General features: G+C 37.1%; 1 protein-coding gene across 5 annotated transcripts in view; it reads right to left on the reverse strand.

The window, feature by feature from the left end:
* The window catches only part of ttll7 (tubulin tyrosine ligase-like family, member 7), an 85,450-nt gene extending 71,183 nt beyond the window's left edge, over positions 1-14,267 (reverse strand). For 3 of the 5 annotated variants that reach the window (XM_055051294.1, XM_055051303.1, XM_055051268.1), the window contains exons 1-4: positions 14,127-14,267; positions 6,716-7,105; positions 6,250-6,381; positions 2,893-3,014 (exon numbers count right to left, since the gene is read on the reverse strand). In XM_055051294.1, the coding sequence (XP_054907269.1) occupies positions 2,893-3,014; positions 6,250-6,381; positions 6,716-6,740 (279 nt within the window). In that variant the 5' untranslated portion in view covers positions 6,741-7,105; positions 14,127-14,267. Of the gene's footprint in view, positions 1-2,892; positions 3,015-6,249; positions 6,382-6,715; positions 7,106-8,808; positions 8,881-13,782; positions 14,048-14,126 lie in introns of those variants that run through there. The other 2 variants (XM_055051276.1, XM_055051284.1) reach the window with 2 other exon arrangements.
* Positions 14,268-14,618: the final 351 nt, after the last annotated feature.

Here is a 14,618-nt window from a genome sequence, read left to right on the forward strand (position 1 = left end):
CAAGACTGTTTGTGTTAGACTGCAGTGACAGGTCCAAGGTCTGCTGACAAATTTGATCCACTTGAAACATGTGCTGTGAAGTGAAATGTGGTAAGCATAAGAAGGCCAGAAAATCTGATGGGAAAGTAATGCTTAAAATCAATAAAACACATTTTGCTTCAACCTCTCCAAGATTTTGGGGTTTTTAACGCATTGTATTTGCACAATTTAGTTTCTCTGCTTACCTCAATCTGTTCTCCAACCCACATTTTGCATGGAATAGCTAAAGCATCAAATCACAGACCAAACACTAATAAATATCAATAATTAACCATTTAAAGCAAAGTGCCTGCAGTTATAAGTTTTAAAAGGTAGCATGTGAACTATGGTTTACTACGATTTAATAATAGCTGATTTTCCGCTATGGAACTTTTGTCATTCTGCAAACTATGATTTATCCAGACTTTTATCTGCTTCCGGTGAGATACACATGGGCATCTGATTATGTTACAAATTACAAATTAAATTACAAAGTCAGAAAAAAACAAGAGAACTTAGCTAATGATTCCCAAAACCTTCGCTGCCCCAGAAAATTATATTTGAATGGAAGGAATGAGAAAATCTATCCATGTGTCTACACTGAAGATCTCAAAAACCTAACCTAAAATTTCAGGAAGCAACGTATGTGGTTTAAACTAAGACAGTACACATAGTACTATTAAGACAGTTCATAGTACTATTAAGACAGTTCATATGTGTACTATTAAGACAGTTCTATTAAGACACATAGTACTATTAAGACAGTTCTAAGAACCATTATTCTTGTTTTTCATGTTCTAGCATTGAGCAAGTTACACAAGAATGGTTTGACAGGATAAATAAGACTAACATTATCCTAATTCCATACCAAAAAAAAAAATCATCCTTTATAACTACTGCAGTCTCAAAATTATTCAACCTCCTAAAAAAAATTGGGTGTGGTCTCAAGCACACCTGGTGCAACCAATCAAAGGCTTCATTAGCTGCATCTGGTGTATATGGGGCAGAACACTTCATGCCCTGGTAATGGTGATGTTTTACAATGTTAGAAGCTTGGAACGAATGGATGAGGCTGAGAGATAAAACTACTGACGGCTGCCACCAGACTAAGGAGGAAGCAGATAGAGGACTTGCTGCAAAACCTGCTGGATGACATGGTGGAAACAGACACTGAAGATTCAGTTTTCACAGCGCGGTGCATAATAACGCCATAATAAGGCCATCATGTCTGAGCTTAAAGACATACACCACTACAAACCCAAAAGCAAAATTAAAGTCACCTCCAAATTGCTGGAAATACATAAAGAAGCCAAAAAGGATTTGGGATTCTGTTCTGTAGATAAATGGACCAAAACTGGATGTTTGTGTAACTATGCATCAGGAGGGAAGACAAAAGAAAACATTTGTGGAAAAAAAAAAAAAAAGAACACCCCGCCTACAGACAAGCATGGTGGGGGCTCAGTGATGCTCAGGGGCTACTATTCCTTCTCCAGCAATGGAAAACTGCACCGTGTGGAGGGCAATGTGGTTTCAATCAAATATCAGGAAATCCTGGGAGAGAATGTCATACCATCTGGGAGTAAGCCGAAGCTCTGACACTACAATAATTCAAAGGATATTGCAAACTCCACAAAGACTTGGTTTTAAGTCCTTTGAAATACTAGAGTAGCCATTATAGTTGTCTGTAAATCCTTAATGGGATTTTTAAAAAGTGGTGCCAACATACAAACCCAAGAATATTTATCAAAACGAAATGTTTGCCTACGAGGAGAAGGCTAAGATACTTTAGGTGAATACATCAGATTTGCTGTAAATGTAAAAGTCTTTTGTTTGTGGCAGCTTTTGTAATTAAAGGAACATTTTGTGCTCAATTTTGCAAGATTAGTTATTTAAATTGCTGTGGTTTTATCCATTTATTGCAAACACCAGCTGGTTTGTATATTTTGCCAATAAGCCTAATTTGTAGCAGAGTTTGAAACATTGTGATTGATGTGGTACAAGTGATGAGAAAGCTTGATTGAAGCAGACAGATATTATGACAGTTGCAACTGTTTGGGACTGCTGTTAGTTAATGAGGTCTGAGCACCCTGCAGCCTCCATCTGAACACAGACACACGGTGCAACGTTTTCTGCTGTGTTCTCACTGATTAACAGCCATTAAGAAAGTGATGGAGCACTTTTATAACACTTAGAAAATGTTATTCAAATAGCCCTGAGATGAACAGACTTATTTCCGAAGCCGCTTGCAGCCCACGGGATGTGTCGAGAAGACTGGGCCTAGAAATTAGTTATTATATTTAATATGCCATATCAAGTTTGTTAGTTTTAAAAGTAATTTCAAAATAAATAAAGATTTTATAAAACTGTTTGATATTGGCAAACAAAAATTTCATCAACACAACCAGCAGGGCCGCAAGTTAGCAAGTTGAAGGGTTTTTTCAGCTATTTAATATGAAAATAATCTACTGGAACTGTTTTTTTAGAATGGTTTGAAAGTTTGTTACTTGAAACAATCTTTAGTTTTTTTATAATAAAATTATATTTTATTTTGAAAAAAATGTGTTTGTTCCTTTCTGTTCCTCAATCTAACTTTTAGGAAACATACGTATTTTTCTCTCTTTGGAAACTCCCCTTTTACTCATTCTTCTACTGCCAGCTAAACACACAATCTTTAGAAAAAAGTGTATCTTAAATATTTCATTCCAACATTGTAAACATTTTATGAGTGAATCAGCATTCTGTTCTTCGACACTGCACTACAAATATTTCCCTAATCCATATATGCACTGGACCTCCTCTAAGTATATTAAAAGAAAGCAAATTATCTTTTCAAACATCATTTTCAACTTTTAAACACTAACCAATTGTGTCTACCTGATAGTTCCTGAGCTCAACAATTTTCTCATGCTGCACCGCTGAGTCATTCCAGATGAGGTTGGCAGTCTCATCATCATCCCGTGCTTTGATGAAGTCCATCTCGCTGGTGACTATACGTACTGCATAAAAATGAAAAAACACATTAGTATCTACTCTAAAAAAAAAAATCACAAAGAAGTTAGAATCTCCACAATAAACAAGTTGAGTGCCTTGCAAGAGCATTTATATCTCTTCAACTTTTAAAAATTTTCTCAGGTTATTACAACAAAATAGATCACACAAAGAAGTGCATATTTGCTAAACGGAAGAATACAAAATGTTTTACTCTAAAACCCTTCAATAAGATCTTGTGCAACAATTTTCTATCATAAATTGATGGATATGCAAATAAAATTAATCTTATTGTAAATAAAGTTAGCATAGGCCTCAATTATTTTAGCAGCCAAGAGGTGGTAATTCTGGAGCAAATGCAGAAATGCACTACTCAGGTGGGAGAACCAGTCAAGAAAAATTATTTAAGTGTGAAGACTCCAGCTATAAATTTTCTAGATATGTGCCAAGGAGAAAGCCATTCCTTCAAGAAAGTAAAAAAAGGTACAGATAATAGCTGGGTCAGACTACAAAGGCATACTACACTTTAACCATGCATCATTTTCTCTACACTATTTTGCAGTACTTTCTATTAGTCTATATTAAAAAATCTAAAAAAAGTGATTACAGTGTGAAGATAATTTACAAAATGGTAAAAAAGAAAAAAAAACTTAAAGGTTATAGACACTTCATATGCTTAACCCTGCAAGTCACCATATCTGTAGAAATACCTCTTAAAAACTGACCAGCCATGTTCTAAAGAGCGAGGCAGCTAAAAGTTATAGATGCAAAAAAAAAAAAAAAGAAAAGACCATGCTCTCCCTTGAACCCATAATTCCTAAACCTAACCAAGCGTAATAGATCAATATTTCACTCAAACATTTTGCTAGGCCTAAATGTTGCTGTGCATTCATAAAGAGATGAATCTGGGAGGTTATAGATCAAAAAGCTCACAGCAATATTTACTATTCATGAAATGGTAGCACAGCAGCTAATCGTAATGCCTCTCCTGAAAAAGATAAATTAATTGACTGTAATGCATTCAAATCCCACCGGAAACCCTATAGCATGAGAGATAGGTGGCAACCCACTTGGACATTAATCCAACTAGTATTCATTATTCAGCAGTTAATGAAAAATTCATATGCCCTAACAAAACAAAGTATTAATTAATTTCTTGAAAGCATCTACAAACCTGGAGAAGGCTTGCCTAATGTTGCGTGATGGCACTTGAATGGGGAAATAAATGTTTCCAATGTGACTTCATCCATCTGTTAATGTCAGCAGAGACTAAAAGTGTTTTGCTAACTGGAACAGAGAGGATTTACATCAAAGCAGACATATGCTTACGGTTAGCAGTATGGTCCTCTAGTAAAGCAGGGCAATAATTGATCCTTTTCTTGCAATTTTCACAAAACAGCCATTTTAAGTGCGTTAGCACACATTTCCCTACTGAATGGGCCCAAAGCAGATTCCAAATCCTATTTTCTCACATCATAAAACTTTACCTGGGATATTATCGGTTCTCAAAAAAGGTAAAAGAGGGGCAAAAAATGCAAAAACAAGCGATCCATCTGGCCTGTGGTGTTAATTTTCCCTCAAAATAGGCCTGAACTACCCTCAGAATGGCCTCTGTGAGGGTCCCGTCACAGCTAGATGACTGACTCACAGCTGGACTCCCGTCTACCAACAGGATGCCGACTGCCTCAGACTTCTACTCGCTGCTGCTGACTCCTTACTTTCATCGGTTGTAGTTCACCCCTGAGAACTCTGCTGCCACACAATATATTGAACTTCAGAGGAGTGCTTACAGTGCTCTTTTAGCTAATCTCAAACTGAAAAGAACAACAACTCACCGCCGAGCTAAATTACCCCACAGAAGATTTATGTAAAGCATACATGGCTGAACTGTCTCTGTGTGAGCTGTTTAGCTCAACTGCAACTATTTGGGTGTAATTTGAGACAAAGAAAAGCAAGCTCTCTCAAAAATATATATACACCTCTGCAGATTTTATTGTTAAGGAAACATTAGAGTTGGATTTGTGGTGTTTTTGCAGAACTCACGAAGCCACAGGAAGAAACCGGGCTTAAACTTCATTACTCATTACATTTTCTTATGAGAAAAGACAAACCTCAAACTCAAAGAAAATTTAGTTCAGTGTAGTTGCAGTAAACAGAAAATTACTCTACAAAACAAACAAGAACATAGAAACATTTTCAAGGGAGACTTTGTTTGTAGGGCTTTTCACTTGTCTATTTAGGTTAATTTTGCTTCTCACCTGTCTTCTAAACCACAGTACTGAAAAGAAATGACGGAAACAGTTTATATAATGTCATAACTGCTGTTAGGACTGATTAATCTAATCAATTTTCATACCTATCATCTATGAAAAGTAACAAATCCTCTTTTTATGTCACTAAAGTAAATCCATTCAGATGCACCTGAATGGATTTAGTCTATTTACGGGCATCTTAATAAATAAAATATAATCACAAAGTTTATTTACTAAGGCATTTAATTGGAATACTAAAGCATGCAGATGATGCATTCTTTAAACAGAGTGATAGTTGATTGCCTCTGTTAGTTTCAATGTTTGTGTCATTTCAAATATTTTTTTGTATTACTGTGTATTTCTCAGAAAATACATTGTAAAATTTTAATATTGCATAAAACCAATAGAAATATATATATAATAGAGATTGTATGCTATACTGTCTAGAGTTGTCTGGTAGACAGTAACTGTCATTTTGGAAAAGGAACAATGTCCACAAAAGATCAAATAACTAAGTATATCAATTGAAAAGTTGAGGGTAAGGACAAAAAATGTGGTATTTATGAATGCTAACCATATTATAAATATAACTGTAAAAATCCAGAGTTTGGACTAGAGTCAGAGGGCTTGGACTGAAGTCTGAGCAATGCTTCAAGACCCACCAGTCACAAAAGTATCCAGGAGATGGACTTCAACTCTAGAATCTCCTGATTAACCAACTTACAATCATAATCACCTAACCCTAATCCCAGGGCTTTAACAGAAACAAACATTGAAAATATATAACTTTTTGTGTAGTCTAAATAATATGAGTTTCCAGTTTTGAATTGAATCACTGAAATAAATTAACATTTCAATAACATTCTAATCTATTGAGTTGCACCTGTAGTTAGATTCCCCACTAGCATGTTTTGTTTTGTTTTTTTATTTCACATACTTATGTGGTCATTATGACACCAAGAAAGTCTGAACTTCTTTTGAGGTAGAATACCTATTTCGTATTTGGTGCCAGAGACATTGGCGGTTATTCTGCCCTTCTTCTTTTTGCTGTGCGACCTCCTCTTCCCACTGCTCCGGTAGGGACCCACAGATGGGACATTCACGGGGGACGCTCCTTGATCCTCTGGAGGAGATAACACACAACATAACTAGATACAAGCACAGCTTGTGCTCCCGAACAGGGAAGGAAGCAGAACTCTAATATATTTTTCTTGTTCCTGCAGGGGATTTAGAGAGTTTTGTTTACGGGGGAAGAATGTAAGTGGATTATTCATCTTGCGTGCTGTAGTTCCATACATCATAATCCTTAAATTATTACAGTTTCAGTGTGTGTGTGTTAGTGTGGGTGTATGTGTGAAGGTAGATTTAAGTATGTCACACTGCATGCACAAATTCAGTGTGAGCAACTAATACACTGACCCTGTCAGTCCTGAGAGGAATGACCCTCTCTTACTCACCTCCATCATTAGGAGGGGAGGGCATCTCAGGGGCTAAAAGAGAGAAGGGGTAAACCAAGCTTTTTGCCAGGCTTGGTGGGAGGGCCTCACAAGGTGCTCACAGCACCTCTTCCAAGGGCTCTCTCACACTCGCAGTAGTTACTCTTCCACGTCCCTGGCTGCGTGGACAATGTGGTTCAGAATAGCCCGATGGATCATCTGAGAATCTCCTTGGCTTGCTTCAGCAGCATAAGCAGAAGAGTCTGAGAGGGTAGGGGATTCGGCATGGGTAGCAGCGGTGGGAAAGGGCACAAAGGGGAGTAGGATTCCTCGGGGGTCTGCACGGCTTGGACTTATTTACAGCTGCCAGGGCAGAAAGGGAGGGAAGGGGAGAACAAAGGGGTAGAAAGCCTGTGAAGGAGATGAAAAAACATTGTTTATAGGTGCATAGTTTAGAGTGATCTAACCAATCAAAGACGAGCAGCATGAAGCTCAGAAATTCTTCAAACAATACTGCAAATTAAATTATTCAAAACTGTGTTGGCTGGAATCATCCTGATTTCATGGAATCATGGTGAAAATATTAATGGACTACTCAAGCAAACTGTTTTGAGCATCACATTGTTTCGAGTGCCTGCTGGGTTTAATCGTGTGGCTACAAGGTCACTTGATTCAAACAGATGGTATCTTCACAGTGGCTTATTGAGATGTTACCTCAAGGAAATTAGCATCAGTCAGCCGCCCGACTCGGTGGTTGTCTTCAAAACCTTTTTGGAATGAAATCTCATATTGTTGTCTTATCATGTCCAAGTTACCAGCAATGCAGATTTGAACAGCAAAAGGACTCAGTGACAAGATTTTTTTTTTTTCAGTTTCAGATCATGTTTTTTGGGGTTCAGAAAAACATGAACACATGTTCTGGAACTGCACCTGTCAGGGTGGCAGCACATTGGACTAGCTCTGTAACTTTCATGTTCTGTTTCTTCATTTTCAACACCACCAGGTGTTTCCTAATTGCTGCAGCAGGATTTCTCAAACATGCATGACAGAATCAAAGCAACACATATCAAAAACATACCTGGATATGTTTTTGAAGGGGAAATAACAATTTAACAAGGTATAAAGCTTGAAAATAATACATAACACCTCACCCCGCTTTTAAAGGCTTTCTGCAAAAACAATCTGTGGTAAAACATTACTTTTCAATATTTTTTTTCAATTTAACCAACTCCAAACAAAGTGACAAACAGTTCTAAATAAAACATTTTAAAAAGGTTGAAGTTATTCTTTTAGTTTTTATGCAACAGACGTACTGGGCTTTTCTATACATTTGTTTGCAAGTATCCATGCCCCTAGATTTTTTTTTTTTTTTTTTTTACACTTTGTCATTGAACAACCAATGACAACCAATGACAGGTGGACACTACTTTGTATTGAGAAATCTCAATACATTGTACTAGGACTTTATGTGACAGACGATTACAAAGGAGTGTAAAATTGTACATTTTTAAAACAAGAAATAATTGTTTTTTAAAGTCTTTTAATATTCTAAAACAATAATGCAAATATATCAGTACTTTCTTGTCTGATTCAGTAATAAGACCAAATGTAAAAATGTTTAAGAGGTTGAACAATTTTGTGATGAAATATGTTGTTATTGTATGGTTAAGGCCTCTGTGTGGACTTCATAATAATGTAAACTACCATAATAGTCTGCAAACTGCAGACTCTTTCTATCCCCGATCACAGTCGATTTAGTTACAAGCTAGTTAAACTGAAATCTTAATGTGAAATAAAAAGGGAAAAAAATAACATGGCAAATTTATAGAATCATTTTTCAAGTCGTTATTTCTGTTTATCTCATATGGATGCAACACACTGGCAAGCAATGCAAGTAATGACAAGCCATGTGGTCCCAAGAGACCAATTCTATTTCCATGGGTCACAAGCCAACAGGACAAAAACATGTGTGGTAAAAACTTTCCATTAATCATTGTCACTACCTGTAAGACATTTTGACTTTGAACATTAACAAAAAATGCAAAAATAGTCTGGAAATATGCATGGAAGTGGTAAATGGAATACAATAATAACTATAAAACAACTGAACTCACGAATAACATGCAATGTCCTATTGTGCCGCTTCGAATTTCATAAAGAGATCAACAGTAGCCTCTAGTGGTGGGAGTACACTAAAGAGTGTGTTTTCCACCAAACAATGTTCAAAGTCCACACGTCCACTTTCCTTCGCCACAGGATCAGTGAGCTTAAAAAGATGTGCTCACGAGACAGCTTACAAAGCAACTGCATTGATTCTATCAACAGTCTCTAGACAAATTAGAGCGAGAAAACAATCTAATTGTATTGCTTGATCATTCAGTAGTCCTCACTGTCAGCCTCTTGGTCTGCCTGTGGTAAGCACAGGACATTGATCCAGACTAGAATGAGATCAGCGGAGAGAGGGGGGAGAGCAACAACAAAGAGTCAGAGTGATAAAGAGAGGCTGGCCGTGCTGCTGACAATCTACCCCCAAACCCCCACGCATCTCCCAGTGTTGTAATGTAAACGCTCTCTGTGAAGGATGCAGGGAACGCTGCCTACATAAGACCTCTGTCTCTAAACAAAGCTGAAAATCTGACACGAAAACGTTGCATATGAAAGAAGAAAAAAAAAACTTACCACTGGCATTTTGATATAGTTATTTTTGATTATTACATAAACAGCCAAAAACTTTGTTTCATATTCTCACCTTTAAAACAGGGTATTATGGAAAACTTTATTGAGCTTTAAATTATGTTATTATGTTATGATTTTAGTCCCTCATCGAAAACACACCTGGAACATTGCTTTGATTCTTTCAAGCATACTTTGATCTCCCATGGCAACCTTTCGGGAGTGCCTAAATGCTTGCCCTCACAAAGCATCGCCTATTTCCACAAACTTTCTGCTTGACGCTCCAGTCTGCGGCCAAGCTTCCATCTTACAGAGTAACCCTCCTCTGCGACACCCCCACTCTGCTCCTCCAGACTAGCAGCAAGAGCAATTAGCAAAATAGCTGAAAAACTGCAAGTCTGCAGAGCTCATAATATAAAATATTTTTCAGTTCAACGCTAGAACGGTTGCAAATGGCATAATGGAGGAGCACAATATTACAATCATGAAGGCAGAAAGAGAAGGAGTTTCTTAAGGAGACAGAGACTCAATTTTAAGTTATATTTGAAACATATGCCATTTTTATAACTGAAAGTAACATAGTTATTTGCTTGTGCAATAATATGGCACTATGTGCCTGGAAAATATATAATGTCATCCATTTAAATAGAAAAATCAATAAACGAAAGTTTCCAACAGGTAAACTCACTTTTCAAGTATCTTTACAGACACTGTGATTCACTGTGGATCTCCTAAATCTGTGTCCCATCTTAAATGTGTAATTCCAGTGTTCAATTAAAGTTCAGGCACTTTAATAGACAAAAAATAAAAAGAAAATTTGATCGCAGTTAAAATTTGTTGAACTACAATCAGAATAAAGCAGATTATGAAAACTTCTAATTAACATTTCTATCATGCTGAACTATGCTGAAGGATGTTTGTAATGCATTTTCTGTTTGTTGGATTTCAATATATACATTGTACATACTAGTGAGTCATAAAATCACAATTTCAACCTCACTGACTCCACATTTCTGTAAAATTATTCATCTTTTCTTTTCCTTTACCCACATAAATTTTTGTGGCGTCAAAGAAATCCACTAATGCAATACAAATATTTGACCAACAGAGGGAGCCAAAAGGCCATCATAGCAAAGTCAAGCGTGCAGAGCTGCTATTAATTCTTAGCTCATGCAGTGTGCTCCTGCCACACAACACACAGAAAGGCTTCTTTGTGAAGAGTCAGCTCTTTGTGTTGCTTTTCTCCACCCCTTTCTGTTCTTCTGGCTTTAAAAGAACAACAAATGCTGGTTTGTTTGCAAAGAAGCTGCAATAAAATGTTCAGACAAACGTTCATCACCAATTGTTATTATGTATTGTCCCAATCTATAGAAATTAAACATTAGAAATATTCACTAAAACTAAACAATAGATTAAATATATTCGCCTGGGCACTATTGAATTATGAGGAAAAAAGCAAAAAAGCACTTCCGATTAAATTTATTTTTTACTGAAGGGCAAATTTGCAAGATATCTTATAACAGTTGTGTAAAAATTGCATCAAAGCAAAAAATTTGTAACGTGTGCTCTTTCTGCATGACTACTTGTGTCACACCTATTACACATGTCATTTTAACAAAAGCTGTCCCTCTTTGAGGGGCCTTGTTTTATCTCCTTGCTGTGTTATATATTGAAAGCAGTCATCAGACCCACAATCAAAAGGCTAAAGGAAACATTGCACTGCCTCATTTTGCGCTGAATGTGCAGGGTGTATAAATACAGGATCCTCTCTGTCTGAACTGTATGCCCAGATGTATGCCCAAGTCTCTAGGGTTAGTGTATGCAACATACAAATTCAATTTATATGTTGCATTAAAACAAAATTAAGCTGTATTAAAGCAGCATCTTTAAGAAGTAAGTATAAGAAAAACTCACTCTCTATATAGATATAAATGACAAAAAACATTTTAGTGACAAACACAACATACCTGGATATTTGATACATTAAGTGTCATGGAGAGTGATGTCAGGTTACACCAAATATAAATAAATAAATGCAAGAATAAATAAATTATTATCTGAATAAAAGCAGCAGCAAAGAGAGTTGTTTGGAATTGATTGTGGACCTAAATGTACCTGTGAACAGTAACCAACTCTGGTTTTGAGGCTCCTTCCAGCGAAGAGGAGGAACGAGTGTGGGAGCTATCAACCCACAGGCTACTGAAAAGCACTACCACACCATGCACTGTTTCATCTGAAGTGATGCTTTTAACATTTCATAATTTTAAAAACATTTAGAAGTCAACCATTTTCTTACAAATCGGATGAGCGTTTCTATTAGCCACAATCAATCGATATCCATATATCTAAGCTTAGAGCTAAAGCAAAGAGGGATGCAGCAGGACACAAATTGGAAAGATGCTGCACAATAAATGCTAGTAAACAGTGGTAGACATTTTACTGAAAATTGTAATACCACGAGAATGTAGCATACATTTTAATAGCTTGTAATAAAGCTTAATATGGGGTAATTTTTTTAGAACATCAGGATGGCCCTGTGGGCTGGAAAAAGAGAATGATGGTAGTTTGTAAAAACTGATGGAAGTGAGGACTAACAATGAGAGGGTAAATAGTTTGAACCAAAGACGGGAAATGAAACTAAGGCATAGAAAACGGATCAGAATAAAGCATAAACTTAAGACTTTAGTTTTATCTGGCTGTATCACACTGTCTGCTGAGCTCACTGAAAAATGTCTGCATTCTTAGAATATAGCAAAATAATGAGAAATTCAGCTATTTTGAAAATTGTCATTTGTGAAAAACCTAAACTCAAGGCACATCACTCACCACTCATTTTAAGGTAACAGTGATGATGTTAAAAGCAGCACAGCAGATAGCCTGACAAATACCATCCTGTTACACTCTATAGAGAACTATAAACAGCAAAATGGTAAAATAAACTTTGCAGTTTATTATACCATAAAGTTATTTAGTGAGTAATTGTACATTTTTGCTGAAGTTGACTAATCAGATAAATTGACAACAAATACATTTTATGAAATGAAAACTGCTTCTCAAAATTTTTGACTGATTAGCAATGCAATATCAATTCAATTCAACATCACTACAAACAATCACAAAGCAGCACTTTGGTGCAATATTTGGTGTTACACAGAGCTTCAAGTGTCATTACATTAAACTATGCTTCATAATAATATTTCTTAAAACTGGGGTAAGTTTTCACTGTCCTTTATTCACATATCTAAGACAGATCTTCATGACCTAGATCAGAATGTTCAGGGGCAGCATCTGATGATGCACAACAAAGAAAGTACTGAGAAAAATGTGGATTAATCAGAGTCAATATTGTCATCTCAATATTAATATATCAATTTAATGTTTCCTAAAATTGTGCAACCCTAGAAAATAGATATTAACTATGAAGGCGTTACCTCAAATATTAGAATCTATCCAATGATAATACAAATATGATCTTAGACCGCCCTTAAATTAACTGCATTGTTAATAATCTGAGATCAATAAGTAATCTGACCCCAAGATATGAATGAGAGGGAAAAAACTGATTTTACATTTTCTATTCATATTACAATGTGTCGCTGCAAGAAGGCCAGGAATTAGGATGCCATCCAGAAATCACGCTAAACTCTTATATAATCCATCTGCTCTGTCAGTGCTGGCCATCCAGAGGATGCTCTGCCAGTATGTGGTGTGTAAAGTGAAAACTATACCACAAGCAGGACTAAATAAATCAAATCTTGAACCACAAGATTTCTCATGTAATTAGACAGGCTCTGGGCGCTTATTGTCTCGCTGAACATAAGCAAAAAAAAAAAGGCTTGAGTTAAAGGCAAATTTATTAAGTGGGCTTATGCTGCAAAGACCAGTGGGGGGACCTGTACTGTATCATGCCTGTCTCAGCAAGAAGCCAATATGGTATCTTCCAGATCACTGGAAGGATTATAGGCCACCCCCCCTTCCTTAGATGTCTTGCTTTTTTTTATTAATCCAAGCACAACATAAAATTCTTTAATCTGGCATGCAAGGCTTTAACAATGGGGGCTTTTCTTGAGCTCACCAATCAAGTCTCCCACTACCGACGCAGGTGTAATGCTGCTATGAATAAGCTGCTAGCAGTGGCTTGCTAAAGACAGGATGCTAGCTAGTTGCATAGGTCAGGTGGGTAAAAAAGCAAACAGGGAAGCAGATCTGGCATCCTGTTAACCTCCAGTGTACAACAGCTTAATGTTGGCGAATGACAACAAACTACGGTGTTTTAATTCAAATGCTTCTACAACCATTTAATCAGCATTTTCTCCCAGATGGGACACCGTATAATAAGTAATTATGAATGACACCGGGCTGCTCTACAGTTAGCTTAGCAACGTCTGCTCAGATGAAACAACAGTTAACGTTACCGTATGTCTTATTCCAGCAGCACAGCTCTTCTCCTCGTCCCACTCCGATTACACAGCTGCCATTTAGAGACACTGAGGCCTCCTTGGTGAATGCATCTACTTCCAACCGTGTTTCCAGGACTACTCAGTGCTTGTGGTGTCTAATGCCGTTATAGCTAATAAACGACGTTGACTGAAACATTATAAAATAAAACCAGTGTATTGCAGTCCGGTTGTCTGCTGTGAGTGCTGGAGCGAGTCCCCGGGCGGAACCAATAGCGCTTTGTGAGAGGGGTGGAGGGGGAGAGGTTCGTGGATGAACCGCTGAAGTTTGCGTTCGCAGTATGGCAAAATCAGACACTTACCGCACTGTGGTCCTCTTGGGTCAAACCGCCGCGTTATAGTAGATCAATGACTATTTCAAAGAAAAGGAGAGACTCGTCTGCTTCTCGAGGCTTCTGTTTAACGCCAAGTCGACCTGCAGCTCCTCCTTCACCATTTGCTGACACAAACAGCTGCCTAGCAACGCTGTCGCTGGCCATGGTGCTAAAAACATCCCGTCCCGCTAATGGGCGCGTCTCCTCCAGAGTTTATCAAGGTGTCATTTAGCTCATTAAAATGTTTCTGAACTCTCCTACAGTTAGATTGTGGTTTCTTGTGTACAGTTGCTAAATGTGTGACCTAGCTGTAATACTCATTGTGGATTCCATCTCTGCTATTGACCCATAATGTTTCTCTTCTCAATACATCTGCAGAGTGACTTTTGTCAATTCGTTTTCATGTATATTTGTTTTTGAAACATATATTTTTATGAGGTACGTGACATGTTCAGACAAAGATTGTTAGTAGTGGAATTT

This window comes from Poeciliopsis prolifica, unplaced genomic scaffold, assembly GCF_027474105.1.
Source record: "Poeciliopsis prolifica strain line A6 unplaced genomic scaffold, Auburn_PproV2 SCAFFOLD002, whole genome shotgun sequence".
NCBI classification, from domain to species: Eukaryota; Metazoa; Chordata; class Actinopteri; order Cyprinodontiformes; family Poeciliidae; genus Poeciliopsis; species Poeciliopsis prolifica.